The sequence below is a fragment of the Dicentrarchus labrax genome, unplaced genomic scaffold (genome assembly GCF_905237075.1).
Source record: "Dicentrarchus labrax unplaced genomic scaffold, dlabrax2021, whole genome shotgun sequence".
Classification (NCBI taxonomy): domain Eukaryota; kingdom Metazoa; phylum Chordata; class Actinopteri; family Moronidae; genus Dicentrarchus; species Dicentrarchus labrax.
In genome coordinates this window covers 16,502,588-16,516,372 of record NW_026136719.1, presented here as the reverse complement: position 1 = coordinate 16,516,372, position 13,785 = coordinate 16,502,588, and the positions used below count along the sequence as shown (strand labels likewise).

Here is a 13,785-nt window from a genome sequence, read left to right as displayed (position 1 = left end):
AAAGCGGATGATTACAGCTGTGGTGCTGTTGATGGACCACAATGCATTTCGACTGGCTGTGTAAAGTCAGAATATACCCGGAAGTACAATTTTCTTAAAAATAAGACATTGTCTTAACAAAAACTGCATGCAGTACTCAGTAGAGTGAGCTGACGGAGGACGGCCTGTAGTTGTTTTTTTAAACCACTGCAGAATTTAATATAGTGTCTGTATTAACTAAAAGCCAAGAGGATTATTTGGACATTATTTGGCCTACAGAATGTGTACAGTGTTTCAAAGATGTTTTTCTTACTACTAGAGGAACAGATTTTGCCTCTTTTTTTAAAAACCTACACAATTTTATGATTTTAAATGTTCTTTTTATGTGTTCCTACTTATACAAATTATATGAAATAATTAATTCAAGTTTATTAATTTGTACTCGTTTTACGTAATCACTTGTTGTTATTGTTTTATGTTTTCGTTTATGTGTTTTAGAAAGCTGAAAGATTTTTTGCAGTCGCAGTGCGTGGACACGGCGTTTTATTGTGAAGGATCTCGACCGGATGTAGCACTACCGTCCGTTGCAGTTAGCCCAACAGCTTAGCTCAGTATCGGTACTGATCTTCGAGCTTCGCAGTAACGTAGCATCCGCGATGGCAGAGCGAAATCACTTCTCCGAGTTCCTTTAATATGCTCCCTGTTGAGGGAATAAGGGTACCACCGGACCAGTCTCAAAATGACCACCGGCTTCAGCTCCGGTTCCTGCCGGTTCGCAGATTATTTTGTGATCTGCGGACTCGACACCGAAAGCGGGCTGGAACCCGACGAACTGTCCGGTAAGCATATTAGCCATCGGGGTAAACGTCGGGGCAGATGCTGTAGCAAATAAGGCAGGAAGGGGTAAAAGGAGGGAGGGGGTGGGGGGATGTTATAACATTATCGTTATTGTATATTATTTACTGTTATCTTAACGTGTCTGTCGGTTATTTAATGTAATATTTTATAAAAAATGAACACATAGCGAACATAACGTTAGGCCTAGCTCATCTTCTCTCCGCCTGTTTTGTCGGTGCTGCTCGATGAGAAGCGGGAGGATTACTGACTTGTTATGTCTCTTTAACGCACTGACATGCATTTTAATTCAAAGGTTGTCGATAAATTGTCTGCTGATTTTATTTTACATTCTGTATATTTTAAAATGATGCTGGTACAGCGCAGTAATTAATATTTAATGCGAGCAACACTTCTCATACAGTTGATTTTAGGCATTGGTTGTTGGTTGATTGTACTGTATGATGTTGTTACGACTGAAATGTGCTGTCACAGTGGCTCCTAGCTGTCATTAAGAGGAGATCAGGTATCAAGGTAGCAACACACATGGGCGGATTAACCTGTCAGATGCCCTAGGGCAAAAAATGTATCCCTCTGGATGCCCCTTCATCGACCCCCCTGATATCCTCAGCATCCAGCAGAGATCCACATCGTGCATGCAACCATCCTCTTCAAGTAACCTCCTTAGAGGGCACACCCTTCCCTTCACAAGCAATTATATAAATAGCTTAAACATCTCATAAGAGCACAATAGGTTTTGACACACCTGACCTTTTCTGTTATGTTTTTGCCTGCATGCGTTTGGATTGAAAGAGGGAGGATTTGCATATTTGCATGGGATTGTCGCCTGAGGGTCCTTGATTTGTTTGGGCCCAGAGCATGATCTGTATGAAATTTCAGCATGGCCACAGTGTTGTTCTGTCTCTTCCCGTCCCGATAGTACATTTTGGCCTCAGTCAGTAGGAGAAACAGTGTGACAATATTGTTGGAAGACATATTACCATCTTGTTTATTCTGAGAAACGATGAAGACACTGCGTCCAAGATGCAACCTACCAAGCTGCAGTTGTTACATGACAAGCAAACTCCAAACATGTACAAAGACGTTTGAAATTGAGGTGATGCGGTTGCTCTGTGAAACTGGCTGGGTAGCTATGACAACTGACATTGGGCACGTGACCGGGTATGTTGCCATAACTGCACTTTTCTTATCAAAAGAAAGATGTCCTAACAAAGACTTACATTTTGTCTTGGTCCAAAGATTGTAAAGTAATTGTCTCAAAAGAGAGTAGATTTATGTTTTGAGTCCACTCTAGGTCTTCAAAGGCTACAGACGAGCCAGTTTTGGCCACGGGAAATTTCAGTTTTTACAAAAGTCTAATTGTTAGATCAATGAAAGTCTGTTATTGTTCATGTTCACTGTAGCAATGTTGCTTTCCCCCAATCTGTGCAAATATCATTGGATATCCCCTCAGAAATTCTGCTTCAAACTGTAATGCATCTGATTACGTACTGTGTAAACACTGGATGATGACGAGAGTTGAACAATTCTTAAATATTCATGCATTTTACCAGTGTTATTGAAGACTTCTATTAATGAAATGCATATGATTTCTATGATAAATAGGTGAATTTCTGGAGCAGTGTGGCCAATATAATTTGTCCTAAAGGTGCTCCCAACTCGGAAAGAACAATGTAATAATTAATACCCTTGAGTCTTTGCCTCCTCTGAGAGTCCTGACAGACCCAAGTATGGAGTTGTGTATGCTAAATGAGGGTGTTTAGACTTTTGTAAAAAGGGGATTTGTGTCATTTGATGTGTATGTAAATATCTGGCAGCTCCAACATTTCCCCACCAAATAATGTCAGGGTTTCCCGCAGCAACACCTGCTGACTAATATTCATGGGGAAACCCTGAATGTGGCAGCAAACAAACAAGTCTACAAATACATAATATAGTTTCAATTTAAATGGTGTGCTCATCACTACATTTACATTCAAATATTGTGCATTTCACATTAAGAAGAATCATGTTTTCACTCATGGTGAAAGTTGAGCACATCAACTTTCACTGATGTCCTTCAGTCAGTGTAGCTGCCAACATGAACCAGCCATAAGCCTGTTGTGAGTAAATGTCTTATGGTCCATAAGCTCTTGTTGACCGGGTCACTGCTACTGTACTCTTCTGGCCTAAGGCGACAATCCAATTACAGGAAGTTCACTTATTTTTACTGATTAATAGTTAAACAAAAATGTTTTTTACTGATTAATAGTGGTGGCCTTCAGTGAAGAGTCTGTTATTATCCATTTTCTGTCCCATTTCTGTGTGATTTATAATGACTCAGCAGGTAGTGAGAGGCCTGCACAGCTGGCTGTTGTAGTTGAAAGAAAGTTCTTTCTTCTTTGAGGCAATGACTTAACCAAAAAAATCTTTTATTTTTCAAAGACTCAACCACGGCACTTCCTATTTTTACTTCCTGTAATTCAAGTTCCTGTTTACAGTTGAGTTTAGATTTACTTGGAATTAATAGAAGTTCAAGAACATGCAAGATTCAGTTTTGAAATGAGCACAACGAGGATCTCGTGGACCAGACTAAGGCCATGTCCACACTAATGCGGGTCAATCTGAAAATGAATCTTTCTCTCTCTGTTTTGGACTTCCATCCTCAGTGAAGTCATGTTTCCCACTCCTGAAACATTTAAGACAGTGAATACATTTGAAAATAATAAAGAGAAAACGCTTACATTATCATTATCAATTATCATTCTTCAAAATGTGGTTTGGTACCATTGAGTCGCTGCATAATTAAAAAGACAGCTTCTTATTTTGTGTCGGGTGATTAGACAGCTGTCTTGACTGTCAACTCTCATACACTAAAATAATCACACCTTTACGAATACAACAATAGTGATAGTGTTTCTTAGGCCTCTTTGGCTAGACCAATATGTAACCGGTTGAAAGCTTCCACAGAAGCACAAACTGGGGCTCTGTGGTCAAACATCTCCATTGCTGCTCTACTTACTGCGTGTTGCTGAGGTTAGGGGCTTGCCCTCATTGACTTTCAGGTTGCAGTTGAAGAGAGGAAATGGTGCGGAAATTGTATTGTTACAGGTTAGATATGATTATGTCAGCTTAACGTCTGCCATAGGTGTACCTAGAAGTTCTTTTGCATTTTAAATTTTTCTTTTAAATGAAGAAAAGGACACATTTGTGCCCATTGTTGCAAACATATGATGAAAGTGTTTCACTGTGTTTGAGATTTGGATCTTTACATGTGAAGAGTAATGTTTCAGATATCCTTTGTGCGGGGGTGAGTTAGTAGGAAATGCAAATGCTGGGAAACTTTGGTTGGACCAGACATCTGATCACAGGAACTGCGGCAGTAATTTTATAAACCAAACAATGAATCCATTCATTTAGGGGGGAAAAAAATAACATATTAATCAATAATTAAAATATTTTTTAGCTGCAGCTACTACCGTTCTCTATTTTCTGACTTTTAATGGACAAAACAATTAATCGACAAAGAGAAAAGAATCGACAGATTAATCAGTACTAAAAATATTCCTCAGCTGCAGCAGCAAGTACTTATTCTGAACTACTTTATTCTGAACAAATGCTAGTTTCAGCTGTAACTGAAGGACAGTTTTGGGCCACATGAGACACTGTTGTGGTTCAGCCTCCTCTTATAGAAACAACAGTTACTAAGGATGCTTACTTAGGAACCTTACTCAGTAATTATCGTACTGAACAGATGACTGAACATTATTCAGTAATTATACCGCCAATGATTTAAACATTTAAATTAATTAAAGTAACCTCGCCTCAAACTTTGCTGACAAAACTGCGGGCTATTGATAGACGGGCGGTGCCATGAATGAAATTAACCAAATCAAACTCTTCTCTTGGTTTTCTGCAGTGATTTAACCGAACCACAGTTTATTCCCTCATTCTCAATGTGATGCAATGGTGATTTATGTACAGTGGAGCACAAAGAAATAACCAAAACTTTCTTAAAGCGCAGTGTTTGGTAGCACAGCGAGGACCTGATTAGCATATGTATGACCCTGCAGCCTCACAGGCGACACTGGAAACACAGGGAGCTGAGGGACATAAGTACACTCGCACACAGGCTCCACTTATTCAAATGCTAAATATTCTTTTGAATTGCCCAGGCAGCCTCTTTCCCCCAATCCTACTCAGCAAACAAATGAGGATGAATGGCTCGACATGAAAGCTGGCTTTAAATGCATAATGTGGGCTTTCATATTTTCATTCAGTTGTTTATTTACGGGCCTGTAAAATGTCTCCTGTCAGTGTTTTTTAAGAATCTACTTGAAAATGTATCGGGGGGGGGAATTTTGGATGCAGTTTGATGATACATAAAATGTTTCACAGGGCTTTGAAGGTGCAATGTATCTTGATCTTTACACACAAAATGATTACAAACTCAGGACTTGATAAGTAGAAAATACTGGTTGATAGGGCTGTGAGTAATTATTAGTTCTATTATAGACTCAGCTATCAGTTTTTTCATTAATTAAAGTTGCACCCGTTCATTTTTCTTATAGACAATGATACGTGAGCCACAGTTGGAGTTTATAACCGTCGTGACATGCACCGCTAACAGCAGGTGGAAGCTAAAGATTAGGGCATTGAGAAAAACTAAGGCTTAAATCAGTTTGCTTTTATGTTCTGGATCAATTTTGGATGGATTCTGCAACTATGTGGCTGCGTCACAATTCACAAAATTGATGAAGCACTTTATATCCATGGCAACTGTGGCCGAGGCTCATGGGTATTGTAATGTTTAGACCTGTTCTCTTTTCTAAAATGCTGGACAGTAACTAAGCTCTGAGAAACTAAGTTGATATAATTAAAACTGGTTGGTCATAATAAACCTGCAGGATTGTTTAGGATATCATTAAAAGAGACACTTTAAATGGAAATACAGAATGGGGACGGCTACTCCCACGTTGCAACTCTCATTTCAGATAATGCTGGGCTTGATGATGAGATGTTTGCTCATGGTCTGTTTTTACTTTTGATTTTAATTCCTTTTCAGATAATTTTATATTTACACATTCATCTTGATTTAGGTAGCTAACCATGTATTAATATATTCAGATGTTCATTATAAATTACTTGTAACATGGGTTTTCACTGAAACCCTGATTGTTTAGTGATTGTGATTTGGCATTGTTGTATTAATATCTGCTTTATTAATGGTTTAAATTTGCTCTGAAGGAACATCTTGAGTTGTAGTTCCCTATATAATCATTTTCTTTCCACAGAAAGTAATGAGTCTTTCCCTGGATACATGTATTGTACTGTTCCTGGTTTGGATAAGACTTTATGATGGTCGTCAGTCACCAGTGTAGATTTGCTCCTGAGTGATGAAGGTTTACATTCCTTACCGTCATGGCAGAGTAATTAAACCTGCACATTCTTGTCCAAGACTAGTTTCTCTGCAGGCCAATCCAGTGGCTGCTAACAGATGTTTTCTGAGTTGACTTATTGCGCCAAAGTGTAAAGATTTTAAGATATTAACATCTTCCTGCTAGCTGTAGATGTGTTGTAGATATTGGTGGGGTTAGTGTTTGTTAGATGTCAAGGCTTTATAAGGGTAACCCTTTTTCACAGCAGGCATTGTACGTCAATGTAGGGAAAGCACAGGTGTAAATTAATAGCAGTAATAGTGGCTGCATTACGTTTGGATGTTGTTTAAGCGTGCGCATGATTTACTGGGACACCTAAATGTGACAATGCCATAATCATGTTATTAGTTGCTCCTCCTCATATGACCAGTCAACATGTCTGCTGTGAAAAAGGCTTGTAATGCATGCAGCAACAAACAGCAGTTGGTAAACTACAGGTGTTAGTGTGCTTCCAGGTAACTGAGCAAATCCAGATCTAAAAAGATAAATTCACTAAAAAAACTTAAATTGATTTAATTTATTTGGTAGAATATAGGGGGTAACAACATCTGCTTTACAACAAGGGTTCTCTACCTCTTCACCATCCATCCATGAGATCGAATACACCCTGAAAGGGAAGCTGAGAATCCCTGAAAGATGTGTAAGAGTTTGCAAGTGCTAGTGAACATGTCCTTCTTCTTTTATGTTATCAGCTAGGTATTGTGTTGCAGGTTCTTTTGTAAGAACATAATTTCCTAGATGTGTAATTCTGAGTATGAGACTACTGGGCTGAACTATAATTTGTGAGTTTCCAACAACTCCAGTGCAATTAAAAGAATTCCTCGATGTATTGATATTATTCTTTGACAGCTACTTAATCACTTTTTAAGAAAGAGGAAAGAAACTGGAGGTTGGTATTTTTGGCAACCAGCCTGTAAGTGGTGTTACCCAGTGATGTTGATTAGGAATGACAGCGGTGTTGGTGTGCCAGTTTTTAATGAACTGAAGTGCCAGTTTAGAAACCTTTCCCACACTGTTAACTGCAAGTGAAAAGATTTAAATTGGAGAACATATTTGTGTAATTTTGCCCTTTTTTATTTAAAAAAACCCCTCCATATTGTCTCAGTTGGGAATATAAACTTTTTTAGTAGAGAGTGAGCTACCATGCTCTAACAGCGCTGGGTCCTCTGGGTGAATAAGTGTTAATATTTTTGCTGCTGAGCTATTTTGAAGTGTTAGCAGTGTCCTCGCCTCATTCTGCTGCGGGCAGTCAAGTCGTGTTTCAGTGTAGCCTTACAGTCAGAGAGGTACACCCCTTTATGTCTGCGCCCGAGTGCGCCGTGCTACAGTAGGTGTGAGGGTGTACGGGCACAGGAGGGGCGCAGAGCTGTGGGTGGTTCCTGGCTTACCGGATGAGGGAGAATGGCGAGGAGCCAGGGCTCAGTGACGCTCTACTCCCACTGCTACCGGTCCACACTCTCATGGCATCACAGTCCATTTGTCGGAAAATATGACAAATGTTTAGCCTGTAGAGTTTGTTGGCGCTCATGTCGACGTGTATTCCCCCAGGTGAGGCAGTTAGCTTGTAATTAAACACTAATTACTGGGTGAAAGGAACACCTGTGCCACACACTGTGGTTGAGCACGTCAGCATATGTGGAAAACAAAGAAAGGGTACAATGTCTGCTTCGATTTAACCAGAATTAAAATTGAAAGGGAAATATCTACCATATATATACCATATATTACCATTTTTCCTTTCCAGATTTCTATCAGCTTTTGTTTTCTTCCTCCATTACTTTGTCTTTTTCATATTACATGTTTCAGTTTAAGCTTTTTAGTATTTAGGTGACATTTTTCTATTTTCCATTTTAGGAGTTTCTGTTTCCCTTTTTATTTTAATTTTCACATTACGAGTTTACAGTGTGCACTTGTTATTTCAATATACAAATTTCCCTTTTCAGTTTTCTTTTTAACATTTAATTAAGGCCTGTTATTGGGGTTTGGTTCAAGTCCTGCTGTGGACCTTTGTTGCATTTCTCCTTCTTGTTTCCTGTCACCTCTCTACTGTCTGTAATAAAGGCATAAAAAACGGTACAAAAAATATTCTGAGTAGCACAATATCATAATAGTTTGACATTATCTGTTTTTATTTTCCTTTTTTAAGTTGGGTAAAATTATTCCCCATACACCAAACATAACACTTCTTCAAGTTGTTCATGTAATTGATAATTGAAAAGAAAGCAGCAGACCTTAGTGTCCGTGTAGTCAAAACAGTCCTATGAAACAGAAGAAACCCTTTAAGAAAGTTATTTCTTATCATTAAGTAAATGTATATAGATTTCCTTATCTTACATGTCAGACAGGAAGGTTTTGAAGTTCCTTGTAATGTGCTGCTTCTGTATGCTGTGGTAATTAACGTTAGGATAATTTTCACAATCAACAAAATTTCCTGTGGTGCTGTTGAGGCCTGCTGTGTGCAGACTGTGGGTGTGATTTATGCAAATTGAACATTAGCATGAGCATTTTTGATGCATGAAATTCTGATTACTCAATAACTGCGGCTGTTGATCGAGTAAAGCAACGTGTCACCTCCAACTTGCCGCACGGACCAGATGTTTCCAGATGTTTTGTTGTCCTGTTGCAGTACTTAGAATCAGCTTCAGTCACATCACCGTGCTCCAGTTCTGTTTTCACTTTCTGCGTTGGACTTTGACCTACATGTGCACGCTCGTGATCAACAGAAGTCTGTTTGTTGTCTCAGCGTTTATTATCCTCCTTGAAAAAAATTCCAAAAACAATTTTATGCCTTTTAAATATGGTGATTAAACATCGATTGTGGAGTCATCATGGTGGGATAAAAATGTCAAAGAAATTATAAGGAATTTAATTAATTTTTTTCCCATCATTCCTACTAATCATAATAATTTGACCTATCTTTGGTTGCTGACGTTTGTGTTGCGTTCTTGGCCTAGTTTCTTCCCTGTGGGCAGTTTGGATATGAAAGTAACCAACAGATTAAACCACTTAAACCTTAAGACTTGTATTCCCATGCCAGGATTCGTCTCGCTGTACTTAAGAGTCTAATATGAACTTGTTTTTTTTGCTCTGCTCAACACCTCCCTTACTGTTGTATTGGAGATGGATATTGCTTACCTATGGTATACTGATACGTATTTGGTCATTCTCAAAATTTCAACTAGGATTCTCAGTAAATTCTTTCAGATTAGAGAATGGATTAAACATTAAATTCAAACAAATGCAGCAAAGAGAATTGATGTAATTGTCAGGCAAGAGAGTCGAGCAAGTCATCATGTCTTGTTCGTGTGTGTCACCACTGAGTCATAAAACATTTAGTTTTCTAACCCCTAACCACATACTAGTTCAGTTCAGTCCACAAAAAATCCAGTAAGAGAAGTCCTAGTTTTACATCTGACGGGACACATCAACCTGAAAGCAGCTTTGGTTTGAAGCTGACCTGTTGTAACCAGAAAAGGGGATGATGGCATGTGTCACACTGCTCGCATTTGGTTTTGACGTGCTGCATGAATGTGTTTCTGCCAGCAGGGCTGTTTCATTTTGTGCTTGGCAAATGTCATGCATGAAGAGGACAGCAGAAAGCATTGCCTGGAAGCATAAAGGGTTCTTCTTTTATGAAAAATGTTAGATAATGTAACTCAGCTCCAGGTCCAGGCCGTCTGCAACACAAGAGCAGCCATTTACTCAGTCAGCCCCATGACTGTGTACTGATGGGATGCTCATAGAACGATTTACCACACTTTGAGACTGAAAGGTCAAAATGTTGAAATTGATTCAAATGTCACATCATGTCTTTGTATTTGATACTTAAAACTTGTGCTATGCATACCACTAAATTTTATTATATATTTTTCTTCATTTTCAACAAATACCATAAAAAGATCAAACCCAAGAATGTGTTTCTCAGTCATTTCTAACTTCCTTACACTGTCTGTGACATTAATTCCTACTACTCAGAAATAAATAAACTTTTTTAAAACTGCTCATTAATTCCCTAAAGTTGTCACTGTAATGTTTAGCAACCATTATTCAAACAGGAGTAGTAATTTCAGCTGAGGATTAATGCACATTTAGAGCTCTTGTCAGTATTTACGGCAGCTTCATTGTTCATCGCAATGAAGAACCAACAGTGTAGCTCTATGGCACAGAGGAATGAGTTAGGCTTTGGCTGCACAGACAATACTTGTTAGTAGGATACATTAATTGTCGGTTTTGGTCTTTTTATTGGATTTGTCAACAGTACCAGCCTTATCCGCCATAAAAGTTTGTATAGATATTCATGTTTCCAAAGTGATGAATTGTAATAACTTTAGTAATCTTTGAACTTGTCATCAGCTGCCATCAACAGGTCAACGTTTCTGTTTGTCCAATACAAAGACTAAAGACTGAATACCTGCAGAACTCATGACATCCCCATCAGCCTCAGCTATACTTTGTGTTTAGCACTAATGACCAATGTTAGCATGCTGACATGCTAAACTAAAATGTTGAACATGGTAAACATTATATCTGTTAAACACAGCATGATAGCTTTGCCACTGTGGGCCTATTAGCATGCTGACATTAGCATTTAGCTCCAAGCACCACCATGCCCAAGCACAGCCTCATGGTGCTGCTAGCATGGCTGCAGGCTCTTTGTGGTGAGAGTATAATCCATATGAGAGCAGTATGGATTTGCATGACCTCTAGAAGAAGAGGAAACCATGACACACAGATATGCTCTATCCTTGTACCGTAACCCCAACAGCTGCCTTGAGTGAGCAAACCCACCTGACACGGCAGCGTCCTGTGTCTCCGTGCAGCTCGTTCTCAGAGCAGAGCTTTGAGAGCGGAGCTGCCAGGATGTGTTTGCACAAACTGAGAAGTGATGCGCTACCCATCCAGAAGCAGGCTTTTAATTATATTTTTGTTTTTATTTGTTGTGTAGCTTTATGCCAGTATATAGAAGCTACTAAATTCAGAGATGGGGCCAGAGGAAATTTGGCAAACGAAGGTAACCCTCCCACCACACACACTCCTCCCCCTCTTAACCTGAGCTTAGCTTTAACCCTTCAACCTTTAACCTGGCACACCTTGTTGTTGATTTTTTTTTTCTCAACAGCCCTCTTTTGTTACTTCAAATTCTGAGTTTTTGTTGCAGTTATTTTCTGCATAGGTGTTGGGACTTGGCCTTTCTGTTTTTGCGCATTTTTATTTCTCTGCACCTGGTTTCTCTTCCCCCCTCCTCCCTCTCTCCCTCACATCCTTCAGCAGCAGCTGAACAATGAGCTGATGTTTGACAATCACTGCTTCTGTTTCTCTCTCACACACACACACACACGAATCCAGTGCTGCCTGCGCTGGCATTGCTTGGTCAATGTTTACTCTTCCCCCTACACTCTGAATGACTTTTCAGTACTGCCTTGGTGTGTGCATCACTTCTGCTTTACTCTGGGTTCAAATCAACTCAATTTGTGCTTTCTATGATTGATTATTTTGTGTCTTCCTTTGTATTGCCATTAAAGCTGTCAGGAAGCATTAAGAACCATAAAGTTAGCTTGATTTCTGTTCTCTCTCTGATAAATTATCAATTTTGGAGTATTACATGCTGCCTGTTTGAATATTTTATCTCGTTTACGCTCTAGAGCAGGATGCAGATGACAGCTTTATATGATACAATACAATCTTCCTCTCAAGACAAATATGCTGACTTTCTTTTTCCTCTGGAGTTGTGCCTGGCACTTTAAACCTGCTCCTGGTCACGCTGTTTTTCTGCTTCTCCATCTACACTGAGGGACTCGTGCTAACTGTTTGTCTCCTTTTATGTGTTTGGTCTTCTCTCTGTTTGTTTCACTTTCAGGTGAGAATTTTGAGCAGAGTCCTTTGCGGAGAACCTTTAAATCCAAAGTTCTAGCACATTTTCCAGAAAATGTCGAGTGGAATCCATTTGACCAGGATGCAGTTGGCATGGTATGATCACAATAAAGTCATAACATTTACATACTTTAAGAGTAGTAGTATGGCTTGGTGATAGGGTTGAAATCAGTATCACAAAATTAATATGAATATTTTTCCTTTGCGTCATGATATGGCTAAGTATGTAACTAGAGTCAGGAAGCAATTAGCTTAGCATAAAGACTGGAAACGAGTCTCCCTCTAAAGGCTCAAATTATCATTTTTACATAAAAAGTTTGTTGTTAAAGCTGCAGTAGTTAACTTTTAACTTAACTTTTTGCCATTATTGCTGAAATTTGACAGTAGTACAGCAGACAGATAATCTGAAAAAGTCAGGTTCCTCTGGCTCATTCTAGCTCTCCTAATGGCATTTGCAAGAATTCACCAGGCCTGGACAAAATCAATCAGAGCAGAGAAAGATATAAAGACGCTTTGAGTTGGAAGTTTGAAGATAGTTGATTGTTGAGTCTCATTTGCTCATCTAACTCTCAAATAAATATATTGCCCAAAATGTTTAGCTATGCTTTTGATTTAGAGAACAATGTTTAAATAAATACATTAAAATAAATAACACCAGCTGAATTTTTCAATATGAGCTCATATAACTGCTTAAAAACTTCTCTTTTCCACAGTGAATTAGGTTCTGATGTTGTCTGATGTCCAACCCCCCTTTTCTCTTTTCTCAACCCTCTCATACCTTTTCTATCTGTCCTCTCACAGCTCTGTATGCCAAAGGGTCTGGCGTTCAGGACGCAGGTTGATTGTCGGGAGCCTCAGTTCCACTCCTTCATCATCACCAGAGAGGACGGCTCTCGAACCTACGGCTTTGCCCTCACCTTCTTCGAGGAGGTGACCAGTAAGCAGATCTGCAGCGCCATGCAGACTCTTTACCACATGCACAATGCAGAGCAGTACGACATCTTGCACACTCCCACCTCGCCACCAGGACCCGAGGTCCAGCGACACCAACACTCCCAGCCTCGTCCCGTGCTCCACGCCGCACCCGCCATCTCCCGCCTGCAGCGCTTCAACTCCTATGACATCAGTCGGGACACCCTTTATGTGTCAAAGTGCATCTGCCTGATAACTCCCATGGCCTTCCCTCAGGCCTGCAGGAAGGTGCTGCAGCAGCTCCACCAGGCTGTCTCTTCCCCACAGCCCCCACCCCTCCCACTGGAGAGCTACATCTACAACATCCTCTATGAGGTGCCAATGCCACCCTCCGGGCGGTCCCTCAAGTTCTCGGGCGTGTACGGGCCCGTGGTGTGCCAGAGGCCGAGCACATCTGAGCTGCCACTCTTTGACTTTCCCATCAGTGAAATGTTTAACCTGCTGGGGGTGGAGAACATTCTACAGCTGTTCACCTGCGCCCTGCTGGAGATGCAGATACTGCTGTACTCACAGCGTAAGTAGCTGGTCCGCTACTGCACAGTCAGTGGTTTCATGTAACCGACAGCATCCAATCCCATTATGATGCATTGATTATAAAGTGCCTATGCATCCTGCTCACATTACAACCATATTGTAAAAACAAATAGATATGTAGTCAGGCTTACATTGAAACCCTGCGTAGTATAGACAC

General features: G+C 39.9%; 1 protein-coding gene across 7 annotated transcripts in view; it reads left to right on the top strand.

Moving 5' to 3' along the window:
• The first annotated feature begins 571 nt into the window (after positions 1–571).
• Positions 572–13,785, top strand: part of dennd5a (DENN/MADD domain containing 5A) — a 33,894-nt gene continuing 20,680 nt past the window's right edge. For 2 of the 7 annotated variants that reach the window (XM_051379001.1, XM_051379002.1), the window contains exons 1-4: positions 573–818; positions 11,197–11,262; positions 12,109–12,218; positions 12,924–13,608. In XM_051379001.1, the coding sequence (XP_051234961.1) occupies positions 719–818; positions 11,197–11,262; positions 12,109–12,218; positions 12,924–13,608 (961 nt within the window). In that variant the 5' untranslated portion in view covers positions 573–718. Of the gene's footprint in view, positions 819–11,196; positions 11,263–12,108; positions 12,219–12,923; positions 13,609–13,785 lie in introns of all 7 variants that reach the window. The other 5 variants (XM_051378999.1, XM_051379004.1, XM_051379000.1 and 2 more) reach the window with 5 other exon arrangements.